The 16774-nt window shown below is 41.8% G+C and overlaps 1 protein-coding gene across 5 annotated transcripts in view; it reads left to right on the forward strand.

The window, feature by feature from the left end:
* LOC135324460 (PALM2-AKAP2 fusion protein-like) overlaps positions 1 to 16774 on the forward strand; it is a 126264-nt gene that overhangs the window by 62359 nt on the left and 47131 nt on the right. For 4 of the 5 annotated variants that reach the window (XM_064500927.1, XM_064500929.1, XM_064500930.1 and 1 more), the window contains exons 2-3: positions 2681 to 5015; positions 14246 to 14424. In XM_064500927.1, coding sequence (XP_064356997.1) covers positions 2789 to 5015; positions 14246 to 14424 — 2406 coding nt within the window. In that variant the 5' untranslated portion in view covers positions 2681 to 2788. Of the gene's footprint in view, positions 1 to 1136; positions 1204 to 2680; positions 5016 to 14245; positions 14425 to 16774 lie in introns of those variants that run through there. The other variant, XM_064500928.1, reaches the window with a different exon arrangement.

Consider the following 16774-nt stretch of genomic DNA (forward strand, 5'->3'; position numbering starts at 1 on the left):
CAGCCTGATATCACCATGTCAGTGCCTGTTCCAAGCCTGATGGCATCACTTCCTAAGAATAGTTACACATATATGTCTTAATTATGAGCTATGAATTGCAGGTATGTTTCAAGAATGGAGATTTACTCATTAAGAAATTGGTTGATAAAATACTTTTTCACCTTTGATTCAATGCCCTAAAAATAACTTGCATACACAAGTGTGATTCATACATTAATACAGTGATGAAATTAGACCTGCTTTAATGCTTGGGGTCTCTGGAACAGTCGCATGATAAATTCCTAGCTCCATTGTGTAGAGGTACTGCGAAGTAGTGTCAGCTGGCCCTTCTGCTGTGGTTCAGCTGCAGGTTCACCCCTGCAGGGAGATGTGATTTAGTGGCCGAGTCTATTGTCTGGGGTGCATAATTTCATTACAGCATTCTTGTTCTCTTGGTTGCAGAGCATGTCTAATTGTAAAGGTCACTAATGGGTTTGATCAGTCTGATTAGAAGCAAATGTTAGCAGACACATAACAGGCTCACTGTTCATGCTAAATGGGACAGCCAGTAATCCTACGCTGACCCTTATGGAGTCCCTTTGCACAGAGTACACCAGGTAACAATATCCCTGGTTTTGCATCGATGTGTCAGGCTAACAAAAGACTGGCACTGCAACCTTAATCCTGTTCTGCAGGCAGATCAAGAGCAATCCTTGCTCTTTCAGGTTACTATGCATGTTTAAGAAAAAGCTAATTTGTCAGGGCAGTTAATATCGACCTTTTTATATCTGTTTGGGGAAAATCTGATTTCTTGTATAAATCCCAACTAGGATTCACTGGGAAAAAAAAAATGGAGCCAACTTTAGATGTTTAAATGGTGAAAAAATCAATTACCTTTAAAACAAAAAGGCACTGTTGGAAACTTCAGTTTAAAACCTCTAAGTTAGGTTCAAGAGAAAGTGAAATAAGACATGCTGAAAGTAGAAGCAGTAAGTGGGTCAGGCAAAATAAACAAACAAAAGCTGATCGTTCATTTGTTTGTTTTTTTAAAGGTCCTTCCTGCTGTTTAAGCACAATTAAATAGAAAATGTCTAAAATGTAAAGCTGGCATTACCTTTAAGTGTATATAACTGCATATATTTGTGATTTCCAATTTAGGAAGAAAAATGCCTTGAAAATGCCTTGAAAAAAGAGAGCTCTTCTGTCAGGCTATAATTCTTCAAGGTGTGTCAAAAATGCCTTTTTTGCCCATACAAACCCAGAGGAGTTGTGAATGTTCAGGCCTTTGGTAAATGCCATTCTGTTTTTAGCTGATCATTTTCTACTGTACTGTTTATTAATAGAGTACATGATAAATGACAGCAAGGGAGTGTGTGACTAGCAGACCGTGGTGACCAGCATTGGATCTCCACAATGTTCTACAGTTTTGCTCGTCCTGGATTCCTTCCCAAACCAGTACCTCAGCAGTCATTCTGCATAAAAACACGTGGAAAAAGGAGCCAGAATTCTCAAGGGAACAAATAGATCAAGTTTCTGTTTTTAAAATGTTAGACAAAATGAATAGAAATGCCACTTTCGGTTGTTTTCAGATTGCACTGTGTTCTGACGAGGAGTTACCACATTCTCCTTAAAAAAAAAAAAAATGAAAAATGCCCTTTTGGGGGGTGATTTATTTGGTTGCCTTTCAGTAATCAAGAATTACTGACTAATCCCTTGCTTTGATACCAGTTTAAACCAAAATTCCTTCAAATTTCACTCACAGGAAGTTCAGTAGGATTGCTTGACAGGTAAAATCTGTCCAGTACCAGAACAAAAATGGCATTTGTTGCAATAACTTCCTTGAGAGCAAAGGCACAACATCAGGGAGGATTATGAATACAGCTTATCTGGGTTTTAGATCAGGGTAGTAGGAGGGAAGAGACCACGATTCTAATCCCTGTTGCACTCATTGTGGTTATGTCTATATTGTGGGATTCAGGAATGCTTCCTGTCTACCAGGTCCAGTTGTATGTGGGTTTCTGTGTGGCTGTAAGAAAGACACAGTGCAATTCCATCTGTGCGTTTGGTAATCGAGACTCTGATTCGCTGTGGAATGAACATTCCCCGTTGCCACTTAACCTATTTGTCTTTGGACAAATCGCCTACTCTTCCTGCAGGTTAGCTTCTGTGCAGGTCTGTAAAACAGGGACAGTAATGCCTCTCCTACCTGTGGAAGCATTATGAGATTTACTTAAGGTTTAGAAAGTGTTTTTAAAATGCCAGGATGATAGATGTTGTGTACTGTATGTGCAAAGGTAGTAGTGGTAATATTATTGTATTATAAAAGAACGCTTTGAAAAAAACCCAAACTGTCAAGTCTTTAATAATTTGGAAATCCAAAGCTAAATTTTTAGTAACAAACTAGGCCACAAGCATAAAATAATGACAAAGGGTGGATGATATCCAGATGGGAGATATTTAAATGAAGGTTTGCTGTTGGTTTTGTGCCTTTTCCAAGTTATTGTAAAGAAACTGTTTTTTGTAAGAAAGTATTAATGATTTGCCTTGTCTTTCCAGACTACGAAGGGCTGTTTTAATGTCAAATTTAAGAAGTGCTAGGTTTTGCTTTCCAGATGGTGTTTACTCTGCTTCCTTTGGCTTTCTGCATAAAAGAAAATCTCGCCTTGTAGGAGTTGATCATAGTTTTGTTCTTTCGTTTTAGAAATCTTACAGAATCCCTGAGGGTGACATCAGGTTGAGAAAAGACAGAGATCAACCTTGTGCCAGTTTCCTGGAGCTGGCTGGTGTGCTTGCTACAAAGGAAGAGAAAATGGAAGTTGAAGTTCCAGTCTCTGAACATAAAAGCATCACCATAGTGGCTTCACCACACCTCATAGACAATCAAACCCACTTCTGTTCCCCTGCCGCCAGCCGCAATAGACTTAAGGACAGGCATGTATCTTTGGACAGTGGAGTTGCCAAAGAGATCAGATATCTAGATGAAGTGCTGGAAGCAAATTGCTGTGATTCTACTGCAGATAATGCCTTCAATGGGATATCCTCCACTGAACCAAGTGCAATCGCTGTTGTAGATAGCTCAAGAGCATCTGTTAATGTTATCAGTGATTCAGTACCCAATGAAAGGAAAGAAGATGTAGGTGACACCTACAGGTTAACAGCTGAGAAGCTGAATTCTAATGGCCATTCCTCAGGTGAATTAAAAGAAGATGTTAGGGACAATCTGAAAGTGCCAGGGAGTCCCAGTTCTTCAACCATTTCAAGAAAAATTTCTAGGGATGGAGAAACGACTTTAGGAATCCTTAAGAAAAAAGCTAAGTTTGAGCTACGATCCTTCCATGAAGACAAAAAGCCATCTAAGCTCTTTGAAGAGGATAATGAGGAGAAATACAGGGTCTGGAAAGTGAGGCCATCAGAGGAAACAATAGAACTCGAAAAGGAAAGAAGGGAACTTATTAAGAGCCAAGCTGTAAAGAAGAGCCCCAGCACTGCAGCCAAATGGTGGAACCCTCCCCAGGAAAATACTGTGGAAGAACAATTAGATGAAGAGCATCTAGAATCCTGCAAGAAGTACATGGAACGCAAGGAGAGACAGCAGCAGCAAAGTATAACACCAACATTCCCAAAACAGGTGATCTGTTCCTTTGTACCACTGGAGCCAGTCAGTATAAAAAAAGAGGATATTGTCACAGAGCAAATAGATGTTTCTGCTGCCAGGAAACAGTTTCAAATAATGGAACATTCAGGTCAGTCTCACGGTCAGATTCCACCAAAGAGGTCAGGGGCACCCAAAATGTTCTCCATCAAACCCTTCTACAAAAGCGTCAGTTTTTCACATGTAGACAGGCCACTGTCCTCTGTGACAAGACCTGTTTCTGTGTTTGGGCAAACAGGACAGCCTGAGAATAATGACAGAACAGTTGTGAAAGCTCAGAAGGTCTCCTGTATCTCAGAGGATCATATAAATGCTCAGAGTAAGACTACAAATCCAGTAAGAGAGTTATCATATAGTGATAACTCAAAAGCTGGACAGACGCTGAAACTGTGGGCAGATGATGGAGAATTCCTGAGTGCGAGGGCAGTCTTCACGGTGGTGAAGGATGATGATCGTGGCATTTTGGATCAGTTTTCAAGGTCAATCAACATCTCTTCCCCTCCAGAGGAACTGGACTCTGTTTTGGATGACTCCTCTGCAAGATCTCAGGATATCAGGGTCTTGGAAACTCTTTCCAGTGACTTCAGCATGAACAATACCAGTGCCCTCCAGGAAAAGTCACTCGTAGATTTCTCCCTGCTGCAGACCCCTCAGACCAACATTCCCTCAGAGTGCAGAGTAGAAGGTGTTTCCAAGTCATTTAGCGACCAAGGCTTTGACTCTCCTTCCTCTGCCTTGGCAGGCTCCATGCTGACTGATGACCAGCTGGAATACCATGCTGGCCTTCTAGTTCAAAACGTGATTCAACGAGCTATAGCCAAGCAAATGGACAAAAACAACTCTAAGCAAGAGAATAACACTGCCAAGCAGAAAATCTCAGTCAAAGAACAGGAAACAGACAGCCCAGAACCGTGGTCTGAGGAGCAACACGACCCAGTGTTTGAGCCACCCCAGTGGCTCACTTCTGTTCAAGAAAAAAGGGATACAAGGGATACAATACCAAAGACTTCAAAAGATGAAAACTTAGCACTCAGAGGAGGGAAGACTTTGAAGCAATCACCCATATCCCTGACCAGCCAGCCATTCATTGTGGAAGAGAATAGGCAGGAAGTCAGCTATTTTAGCAAGTACTCTCAGGCAGCCAAGCTTAGAAGTACTGCGTCCATCCTCACCACACAGGAGCCTGAAGTGACTGTGGGCCATTTTAAGTTAAGGTCAAGGAAGCAGCGGATTTTGTCCATGATAGAAGAAGAGATCAGAGCAGCCCAGGAAAGAGAAGAAGACCTGAAGAGGCAGAGGCAAGGTCTACAGGTGGCACCCAGTCCTCTTACAAAGAGTGCACCACCACTGCCCACCAGAAGAGCATCTTGCAGAACTGCTCCAGGTAAGATCCCAACGCAGAATATTCTGCCTAAGAAAAGAAATGAAATGTGGCTTTAGGGTCAGTTCAGATTCATTTTTATGTAATTTTGGACTGCATCCTTCATACGTATTTGGCAGGGGATGGAGTGTTATCATGACTTTTCCTGACTATATTTGCTTGCAGATTCACAGCCATATTCATGCACAGATGGGTGTATTTTCATCCATAGGAAGGCATGTGACAATTTAACCTTCCTTGCTGTGAACACACAAGTGGATATTTGCACTGTTTCCCAAACATAGCGTGTAAGGGGCCTACCTAATACAGTGGTCAGTCTGTATAAAAAAAAAGTGAAAATTATGAAAAAAAAAATCTTGAGCAATAACCATCCCATGACACTTGTAGCATCTCCTATTTATGACTGTGCTTCTTGAATCTCCCACTATAATTTAGGATCTTCACAGGAAAAGATGGCAGCAATTTTGCAACTTATGTGGTTATTTGAAAGATAAACTTCCAAAGACTTTTTTTTTTTTTTAATAAGGCCTTTTGTTTCCTTATAAGTCATTTAGGAACCCTGAAGCTTGTTGAGATTTATGCATTTTTTTTTCTTTTTGGTTTGTCACATCAGATTTTGTTTCTCTTTGTTTGTAACACTTGTTTAACTCCAATACTGAATGAGTATTTGGGAGAAAGGAAACCATTCTTAAATATTCAATGTCTCATTTCATCACCTGAAGTATACAGCATCTCACAGCTCTGGGGACCTTTTTTCCCTGGAAAAGTTCATTAGGAAAACCAAGAAATACCTGTTAATTGCAAAGCAAAACACAAAGTTCTTAATATATTCACTAGAAAGCCTTTTCTTCGGACTTCAGTTTTTGGGTTCTTACACTTGCATACACAAGAGTTAATGTATAAAAATCAGCAGTAAATCTCCCTCCCTTGTCCCTTTCAAAAAACAGAAACAAGCTCTCAGGCCTTCCTCAGACATCATTAAAAAAAAAAAAAAAAAGACACATAGCCAGTTTATTTCTTTGTAGATCATTATTATGAACATAGACCTACATACACTTCAGGAGTATTTAAAAGTTTTTATTGACAGGGATCCTAGGGAAGAACTATCTCATTACAATTACAGGTATTATGTCAATTCCATGTTTATTTCCATTGATGTAAAACTGGACCAGTGATGCTTGAAAAAAAAAATTGTGTGGAGGCTGATCCTGTTTCCCTTGAAATCAAGGGCAAGCTTCAGTGGGGGCTGGGTTTAGTTCATTGCCCTGCAGAAAATCCAGCTTTGAACTTGGAATGTTATGCACCATGTACATAGCTAACACTTGTTTTTGTTTCTTCTCTACAAACAGAGTGACTTTGGTCTGTTTCTTGCCAAGAAATATATTTGATTTGATAACTTCTTTGAAGTGCTATCATTATTATTATTATTCCTATAGAACAAAAATGTTGGGAGGGAAATCTCCATAAATTGTAATAAGTGGCATGTTTTAAGTGATGTTATCTTACAAGATGAGACATGGGGCCATGGTCTTCAGCTAGTGTAGTTCCTCATTGCGATAAGGTATGTTGATCCCTGACTTCCAAAACAGCTTCATCCATAGCTCCAAGTGCTTGAAATGAGGCTGGGATTGATTGTATTTTATTTGGAAGTGATTTTGGAAGGACTGCTGACAGTAATGCTTATTTTAATGGCGCAGCTAAGAAAAGAATATATTTCTCTTAGTTCTTATTTCTCTACACATCAAAACATTTACTTTGTATTTGGTGTTAAAATGCTCATTATAAATTACATTTTAATGAGAACGTTAAACTTCTATTTACAATGAATCAATCCAGACAGCTTTCTCTGTGTCCAAGTACCATATGTTTGAGAAAGAAAATTCAGCTCTATTTACCAGTGATTCAAGCTACTTTGTAATTTCCATCTGGTGACAATGCAAAGAATTAATTTCTAAGGGGAAATTAATCCATGACAATGTGTAAGCATGTCATTGATCAAAGAAAAAGAAAAAAAGCGCTCTGCCAAAATCTCTCTAAAATCTGTGACTTTTAGTCCTCTTTTAAGCAGCGAATGTGCTGAGCAGAGTTTTCAGCTGGCGTAAATTAGCCTGGCACCAGTGGAGATGGAGTTCCAGGATGAATACCCTCAGCTCACCTAGTCCTTGCTCTCCTATTAATCCCCCTTCAATTTTCACTTCTTGGAACCTGGCATTACGTGGATAAGAGAGACACATACCACAGAAAAAGGACTCCAGTGAACTGAGCTGCTATTTTGACATAAGTGAGAAAGACTAATGCGTTCACATGGGTGTATTTGTGAAGTCACTGCTGATTACTTTAGATAACAAAAGGGCTGGTTTTGCCACTCTTGCATAGAACCTTCAATCACAGTCACACTGAACTTAGTGTCTGCCAACCACTCAGCACAAACTAGATTGGCTCCAAATAATAAACCTTCATACTTTCAGCATTCTAGGCACTCCCTGCAGCAAATGTAAAGTGCAGTGAATACTGAAGAAAACGCATCTCTCTCTATCCAAGGCAAAACTGGAACACAAAGGGAAGCAAAAACAATTAAACAATAAGCATCCCTTAAAACAGTTCGGGATGCTTTGGAGTAGCCTTTTTATCCATCTCAGGCCACCTGAGCCAGACACCCAGTGATTTCAGTGGGGTGAGGACCAGGTGTTGAGCATACACAGGGTAATACCACTTCCCCCCCCCCCCCCAAGGTAATACTGGAAAGGGGGAAGGAAAGGCCTTTGTGAACTCCTTTTGCAAACAATTGCATCTGCATAAACAAACCCAAGAAAGGCCAACACAAATGTTTGGGGATGCCTACGTGTAGGGAGAAAGGATATAATGGAACTCAAAGCTCTATGGGGACATATTTGAATGTGAACGGCTAAAGTTCCTGAACTATTTTGCTGCAGCACCTACTGCGCTGGGCAGTACAATCCAGTGGTTTCTTCATATAATATGCCTGCAGCACAGGGTTCCTTCTGGCAGTTCTGGCTGGATTGGCTCTGTATTTTATTTGAACAGGATAGTGAGTGCGTGACATGAGACACTCCGGTGTATGTCTGTGTCAGAGTCCAATACTCTCTGACCAGGTTCTTTTTAGATATTCCAGATGTGGAGGGTTTAATGTTTAATATCAAATTTACTTATTTGAACATATTTGGTGTTAAACAGTAGTTTGATTTAGCAGAGTGATACAGCAATATACTTAAATCACAGTACAAGTGCAAATTACCCTTAGCAAAAATATAGCAATTGCAAATATACAGTTGAATCACAATGCAAACGTGATTCTCATTACCGGTCTCTATAATATGCTCACCGTCACGATGCTGGGCATCCCCAGTCGCCAGAAAGCAATACGTGGGTTGAAACCAGCTCAAGCCCGTTGCTCTCTTCAAAGCTCTCTTTGTTGGTTGTTCGGTTTTTTTTATACTTTGTGTTGGGCTGAGCCAGGTATACACCTCCCCCATGCTGGTCTGGCTGACTCAGGAAGACATTTGCACTCTTTTGGGTCACTCGGGGACAAACATTTACACAACCAGTTGAGCCACCCAACTGATGTAGCCGTTTATCTAAAGCAAAGGCCTCTGGTCCCCTTTGTGTTGAGATGAAGTCATCATTCTTTGCAACAGCTGTGGTCAGTCACTCCCCACATTCTTCCCTGAGGTTTATGGGCACATCCCCCTTGCCCATGTCCTCTGTGCCTCCTTCCATTGTAGGGGTTTATCCATCAGTCTGACAATGAGTTTCCCATTTTCTCTTTATTAACAGTACTTAGACTATGAAGAATTTGCATCTAACTTTATACAGTACCTGGCAAAAGAAACAGGAAATACAGTCTAATGGGTATTGTCCTCCCCACTAGAGGTGTTCTAACTATTAAAGTCCAAGAAATGTATGCCTTTAAATTGATATAACTGTCTATGACAGGCTGCCCTGCTGCCTTCTTCCATCCTCCATATCAACTGTCTTGCTGGGGGGGGGGGGGGGGTGTGATAAGCTTTCTGGGGCAAGGACCACGCTGTATTTTAATTGTCTTTATGGCACCTAGGGCACTTGGACATTCTCAGTACATAAAATTTCATCTCAGCTGAAGTCCTCTTGCTGAAATCAGTCATGCCTTTCTTTCCAGTTACCTTCAGTGTTTTAGCATTAGAAGACATGCCTCAGAGGAGGTCAGGAACTTGAGTGATATAAACTGAAGGGACCAGGGACTTTACACTGTGCCCCCTTTCACCTCTCTGCAGAATGTAACTTCCACCATCAGAATGATGGAAATGGGCACTACTACACTCTGCTAGGGGCTCTGCTTCTGCTTTTTCCCTGTTGCTCTGGCACCTGTATTTCCATCCTCAGCACAGCTTGCCTTCACCATTGTTGCCGAAATCAGCATTGTTCCTCTCACATGTATGTGGCCAGAATTCTGTTCAGTTCTTTGGCACCTCCAGTTGCAGATTATTGACTGTCTGGATACTAAGCACTGGGTACGTGGAGGGAGATGCCTATACAGGGCTTGTTGATAATCTGGCTTGTGGGTTGTAAATCAGCTGCTTTCTGCAGCTTCACACCCACTTTGGTGGGACCATTTACTGTAAACTCTCATGTTTTTCCCTGGCTCTAGTAATCCTGTTTGTCAAATGATAGGCATTTTTGAGGTGTGAAATCATTAAATGAGTCTCAGGGCTTGATTCAGTTAGGGCTTTTCTGTCTGAGAGAAACCCTCCATGAATAGTAGATGTCTGATGAGCAGATGTGGGAAATCCCTAACATGAGGTAATGTGCCAAATAGAAGCTTTCCCAAAGCTGCCACATCTCCCTTTTTAATGTTCATGAATAAACAGCTGCCACATGAGGCAGAAGGTATGTTGTGCTTCCCTCACTCATGTGCAGGAGCTCAGCTATGTCTGCATGTATGTCTGGGAGAATACCCTGCTGTTTTTTTTTAATATTTGTGTCAGTGCAAGAGAAGGGAGGTGATGGAGAAGAAAGCTGCCCCTTCCAAAAAGGAATGAGCATGTGTTCTTAAATTTTTATTATGATTTTTTTTCTGTGTGCATATTTTGAAAGCTGTGGCTGCCTGTGCTGGGGGGGGGGGGGGGGGAGGAGGATGAGGTGGGTCAGAAACCTACTTAGCACACTATTGCATGATGCAGTCAGAATGCTGCTGTTTGTAAATGTTCAAAATTTCTGATGCCCAGCATATGTGCAAAGAATAAGAATTAGGTATAATACTTGTGTATGAACAGGTGTCAGAAGTCACCTTTTGAAAATGAGAGTCCAGAAGGCCAGAAAACCTGTGGATTTATGGAGCTATTTTTTCACCCCTTTATGGAAAAAGCAAAATTCATTATTCTGTTCTACATGGGTTCCTCTAGAGTCTTCATCACTCATCCTCTGAAGGCCTCCAGGAGTGCATTAACAGCATGACTAACCTCAGTCATTTGTTTTCTCATCCTCTCCCTAGGGAAAAAGATGTATGAAGTGGAAGGCCTTGTTTCATTAAAGGCTGGATTTAGGGTCTTAGGGGTGGGACAATAAAGTTGGCCTTTTTTGTTTGTATATTTGCATATTCAGTATTGCTCACTCTGTGTTCAAGAAGATCAGAGAAGTCCACCTTTCACCTGGAGTGGTAATGAGGCTCTGTATTACCATTGTTGCTGTTTGTTTGTTTGTTTGTTTGTTTTTCCCTACATACTTAAACCGTCTCCTGAGGAAGATCTGACTCCAGCACAGGCAAGTTTCCTAAAACAATCTGTCTTGTTGAAATACCTTCTTTTGAAATTTTCTCTCTGCTGTGTAGCTGTGATCTTAAAAACGCCAAATGTACCTGTGTACAGCCCCCTCCCCCCCAACTCCTCTTTACCTTAGTTAATAATGTGTGCTAGATCTTAGTAAATGCTCACTACTTAATGGTGGCCAATACATTTGTCCCAGGGCAAATGCAGTCTACAGAACCTCTCCTCAGCCTCCGTTTCATTTCTCCTGATTTTGCAGCAAGCCAACTGTGCATGTACAGTCCAATGGTTCCACAGCTTCCGGCTGGTGCTTGGACACCTGTCAAACTCCAAGGGATGAAAAAGGCACCTTGTTCAAAACTCCTCTTGCTCCCCAGACCTGTGCAGAGATTTACTTAGTAAAAAAATGGTCTGCTCCCAGATCTTCGAGCTCTTTGGTTTTGCACAGAGGTCTCAGGGGGTGTCTGCTAACCACCAAGCTGGGAAATAACAGCAGCTCTAAGTTTTCTCTCTTCTCACCTGTTTGCCCTCCCCAGGGGTTAGGCAGAGCATTCTCCATAAGAGCATCTCCCACCTGCCCCCCAAATAGCACAAGCGGCAGGAAGTGTAGAGAAATAAAATTTCAGGAACTTCCTACTAGTTCCATGAAGTTGGAGGGTAGGAGGAGCTGTCATCAGAACTGTGGTAACAGAATATGTTTTAGAGTCCCTTTAAAAAGAAGCAAGAAAATGTAATTTCACAGGAGAGGATTGAAGCTGTTTTAGCTTGTATTCAATATCCTGTAACAATTCCAAGGGGAACTTTGAAGTTTTAAAAGACTCTTCTAAATACCTGGAGGGGACGCTATCCAGACTGGTAAGCTGCAAGTATAATTTACAGGCTATGATATGTAATATGATGCCTTACAATGGTTTTATGCTATTATGGCCACCGCAGGAAGACAGACAATACCTGAGCTGGCTGAAAGCCCGCCAGGAGAAAGTTAACCCAGCAACGTTTCTGATCCAGCCTGACCTGGCAGAATGAGTTTATATTGGCTCAGTGCTTTGCATAATATCCACAGTGCTTTTGTGATGGTTCTAGGAGCCCTGAAGCCTGTTCTGCTCCATCATCTATCTAACCACAACCTTAGTGAGAGTTGTGCCAGGAAAGCAGGGGTAGGCTCCTGGTTATCCACCTTCATTCTTTCTCCAGGAGCGATGTTCTTGCCAGTTTGATTTCATGGCCTTTCTACAAGAACAATGAGGAACCACAAGCCATGTCCCAGAAAACACCAGCTGCTAACCCTGGCAGGCACGAACAGTACACTTCTTTGTTCTGGGTTGTTGTTACAGTGTTGTAAGCAGCCTTTGTTTCACAGGGTGCTTATTAAATCAAGTTAGCAAGTTATTAAATGGAGTTAGCAAGTTGTTGTGTGAGCAGTGGGCCTGTCTCCCAGCAGAGCTCTTCTGGATTCTCTGATGTCTACTAAGGGGCTGAGCTTACTAGCCTTTCTGACAGTGTTGGCATTAATAGGATCTCTCTCTTCTACCAGGTCACCTGTTTTTACAAAATTTGTAGGAACTGAAGAGACACCTACTCTTTTGTCAAATTTGTTTGAAATTAGACACTGAGTTTCAAAGTTTTTAGTGGGATACAAATACGCACACAGAGAATATGGTTGCATAAGCTTAATTTGTTTTGGAACCAGACTAACAAACCACAGTGTTGCTATGGGCAGAGCTCTTCACTTTTCTGCCTTGTTTTCCCCATCTATGAAAAGGGAACTATGATACTGTACTGGAATGCGCAAAGAATAGTTGCATGTTGCTAAAGGACTGCTATTGCAATATAGAAATTGATGGGTGGCGCAAACCCACCCCAGCAGGGAAGATGGAGCCCTCTGGAGACACTCTTTTTCTAAAGCATAGATCCCCAAAACCTAAGCTTTGCGTTGTTTTCCAAAGGGATTGGGGTGGAAGGAGCAGTTTTCAGACATGAGGCTTGTCTGTAGTTCTACGTAGGCTGTGGCACGATGTTTATGTCCTTATGGAAAAACACGAAAGACGTTGGGACTATTGGGCAGCTTGATTCTTTCTGTATTACTTGAGTATATCCAAAAGAGTTATTTATTGGTCTAAAAATTAAGCAACACAGTAGGGAATCCAGCCCCTAATTAGGCCCTTTACTTTTGACAGGTATTTTTATCCACTGAATCTAATCAGCTGTAGGTTGTTCTTATACTTTTCTGTTGAACAGTCCTAGCTAACACATATGGCTATATCTGGATAGCTCAGGACCTGTTTTTGATCCCTGTTTTGACAGTGTAGATCTATGGACATCTGTGGAGCTAATGCTGGTATAACTAAGATGAGAATCTGAGCCTTCAGAAATATTCTCATCAGTATGTAGAAGAGTGAGGCTAGGTTTTTGGGATGGAATTTCCAGCCTGATCTCTGTATTTGCCAATTTAAGCCAAGACTGTAACAAGATACTAGTGATGCTGTGTTTTTCCATGTTGGTCAAAAATGAAACAAGCCTAGCAAGAGGATTTCTTATAAAAGGCCTCTGTTGCATTCACTCGGGTTTCACTTCTTTCACTGAAAATAAATCTTGTTATTTCTAACAAAAGCCTTCAAAGCTTCTCTTTGTGAATGCTCCCTAGTGGTTACCACTGTTATAATTTTTTTTTCCTCAGGAGCAGTGAAGTTTTTCATTTCTCTCAGCAGAAGGAACAGTTTCATGAAAATCCACCACATTCCTTCCAGTTACTTAGAGTCATTTAGGCTTTTTTTTTTTTTTTTTTTTGCTAGGGTTTTTTTTTCCCCTCCAGTGGATAATCTTACTTCAAAGAGCTTCCATGCCGTGAAAAAGGGTACCTGATTTTGCTTCTGCATTTCCTTTTCTCATCATAACTGAGTATATTTCTGGTGAGAAGAGACGAATCTCCTTCCCCCCTTTATTTGGCTTACCTAAGGTATTTTAGTTCTTACAAAGCAGTTTAGTAGCACAAAACAAAGAGAAGGAGGCAGCATCGTGTAATGAGACAGCCTTCCTTGGACATCTAGTGAGTGCTCTCTGGAGTACAGTTTGGGATCCTGTGCATTTTGTTGTCTGAGCCAATAAAAATACATCCTACAATTTTTCACAATCTTGCATATGTTTCCAGATCATTGAAGTAAGATGTGTGTGGGAAACGGGGGGTAATCAAGTCATACCCCCACTGTAAGCAACAGTGGTAGGTTAGATCCACATTGTATCATTCAGCAAATTTGCTAGACTTTATAAAAAGATTTTTTTATATGTTCTCATAGTGGAGTTCAGGATGAAAGGGGGTGTTTTAAAATCCTGTTGACCATTTTGATTGTTTCATAAACTTCATTTAATACTCTGTCTTCATTCAACCTCTGCTGACAACATTTCTCCAGTTATCTCCTTTTGGGAACTATTTGTGAGTCCACTTAGAAAAGGGTGTTCCTTTTCATGTCATTTCAGGAAAGATAGAGAAGATCAGGCCTCCTCTATCCCCAACCACAGAAGGCCCCCTCTCACAGACTGACCTACTACCTGAGGTGCCTGCAGGAGCCCAGCGACCTAAGAACTTGATGCAGACCCTTATGGAAGATTATGAAACACACAAAACTAAGAGGCAAGAAAAGATGGATGACAACAGTGTAAGTTCACTTTTCCCTTTCGCTCTTCAGCGTGCAATAGAGACCATGATCCATGAGAACCAAGATTAGGAGAACAAAATATCAAGCCTCCTAGAATCTGCTCAGAACACTCGGTGAGCTCCTTGCAGACGTTTAAAGGTTTAAACACATTGCAGCACCAATGTATTTGAAATAGAAGGATGCAGGGCAAAGGGAGGGAAGAAAGGACTCTGTAAATATGAGAGGTAACTCATATTAATTTCAATTGACTAATATTAATTAAGTTAATAAGGACAGTATATAGTTGCCCTGCAATCAGCAGATACGTGAATTCATCTGTCATGAAGAACCTGCAGTGAGCTACTAGCTGCTCTTTGAACTTTATTGATCATGCTTGTGTTCTTGCTGTGCTCATTAGACTCTCCAAGTCCTATCCCAGTGTGCTTAAAGTTCAGTGTAAGCGTATGATTTCCCTGCAGACGGTTTCTTGCTGCGGTATTGGATCAGGAACCTGTCAAAGGTTAGCTTGGATCCTTCAGTGGACAGCATGCTGTTTCCCAGTGGGAAACCATCATTGACTGGAACCCACTGAGATAGTCTTTATTGTAGGCAGGAATAGGGGCAGCTCTGAATTTCATAGCTAGCAGTATTGAAATTCAGGTGCCTATATTAACACAACTTGTTTTCTCATCAAAGCACAAGGAGGTGCTTCTTGTTGATGCTCATTAACACCGGGGCAATGAATACAGAATGTATAGCATAAGTGAGGTATAAAATTCCTTAAATGGATATGGTTATTGTTAGGGGTTAATTCTTCGATAGTGGGGCCAATACTGTTTAACATCATTAATGAGCCGGATGATGGGACAGAGTGCACCTTCAGTGAGTTTGCAGATGATACAAAATTGGGAGGAGTGCTTGATAGACCAGATGGGTGTACTGTCCTTCAGAGGGACCTCGACAGGCTGGAGAAGTGGGCAGAGAGGAACCTCATGGAGTCCAACAAAGGGAAATGCCAAGTCCTGCATGTGGGGAGGAATAACCCCATGCACCGGTACAGGCTGAGGATTGACTGGCTGGAAAGCAGCTTGGCAGAGAAGGACCTGGGGGTCCTGGTGGACAACAAGTTGACCATGAGCCACCAATGTGCCCTTGGGGCAAAGAAAGCCAACAGCATCCCAGGCTACATCACTAAGAGCATTGCCAGCAGGTCTAGGGAGATGATCCTTTCCCCACTACTCAGCACTGGTGAGGCCACATCTGGAGTGCTGTGTCCAGTTCTGGGCTCCCCAGTACAAGAGAGACATGGACTTACTGAAGCAAGTGCAGCAAAGGGCCACAAAGATGATTAAGGGACTAGAGCATCTCTCATATGAGGAGCAGCTGAGAGAGCTGGTATTGTTTAGCCTGGAGAAGGTTGGGCGGGGGGGAGGATCTTATCAATGTGCATAAATACCTGATGGGGGGTGGGGTGTAAAGAGGACCGGGCCAGACTCTTCTCAGTGGTGACCAGTGACAGGACAAGAGGCAATGGGCACAAATACAGGAGATTCCACCTAAACATCAGAACAAATGTTTTTACCGTGAGGGTGGTCAACCACTGGAACAGGTTGCCCAGAGAGGTTGTGGAGTCTCCATCCGTAGAGATATTCAAAACCCAACTGGATGGTCCTGGGCAGCCAGCTCGAGCTGACCCTGCTTTGAGCAGGGGCAGGGGTCGGACTAGATGATCTCCAGAGGTACCTTTCAACCTCAGCTATTCTATGACTCTTGTTATTTATGTGCTGAAGCACCCAGAATGTACTAGGCACTTTCTAAACATTTCGGAAAGATGACCCCAGCTACAAGGAGCTCACAGTAAGCAAACTGTTTCATTAACAGTAAAGCCTTACTAGGACTATAGAAGTGAAGGTTTATACTGTGAATACTAGATCACAGTATTCTGTCAGTTTTGATCATTACTGATGAATATTACGCAATCGTGTAAAATACTTCAAATCAGAAAGAATGAAATGTGGAAGGATACTATTGCATTTCCTCTGGTGAACTAAAACAAGATAGAAGAACTGATCTGAAGTGTAAACAGATACATTTCTGGTTTAGGGCCTGATTCTATTGAAATCAGTGACAAAACCCCTATTGTATTGTCAGCTCACCTGGTCCTCATGTGAAGAAACCTGCCCTTTTCTGCCCTTTCAACAGCGGAACAAGTTACTCAGGAATGACTGTTACTGAGGAATGATTTACTCTCCGATTTCCTCTCTCTCTCCAGAGCATTCTGTCAAATGGTCTGACTCCACCTACTCTAGTGGGTAATTTTTCACTAACAATTCCCCCAAAGCACATTTGGGATTTCCCTTACTGGTCACTG

The sequence above is a fragment of the Dromaius novaehollandiae genome, chromosome W (assembly GCF_036370855.1).
Source record: "Dromaius novaehollandiae isolate bDroNov1 chromosome W, bDroNov1.hap1, whole genome shotgun sequence".
Taxonomy (NCBI): Eukaryota; Metazoa; Chordata; class Aves; order Casuariiformes; family Dromaiidae; genus Dromaius; species Dromaius novaehollandiae.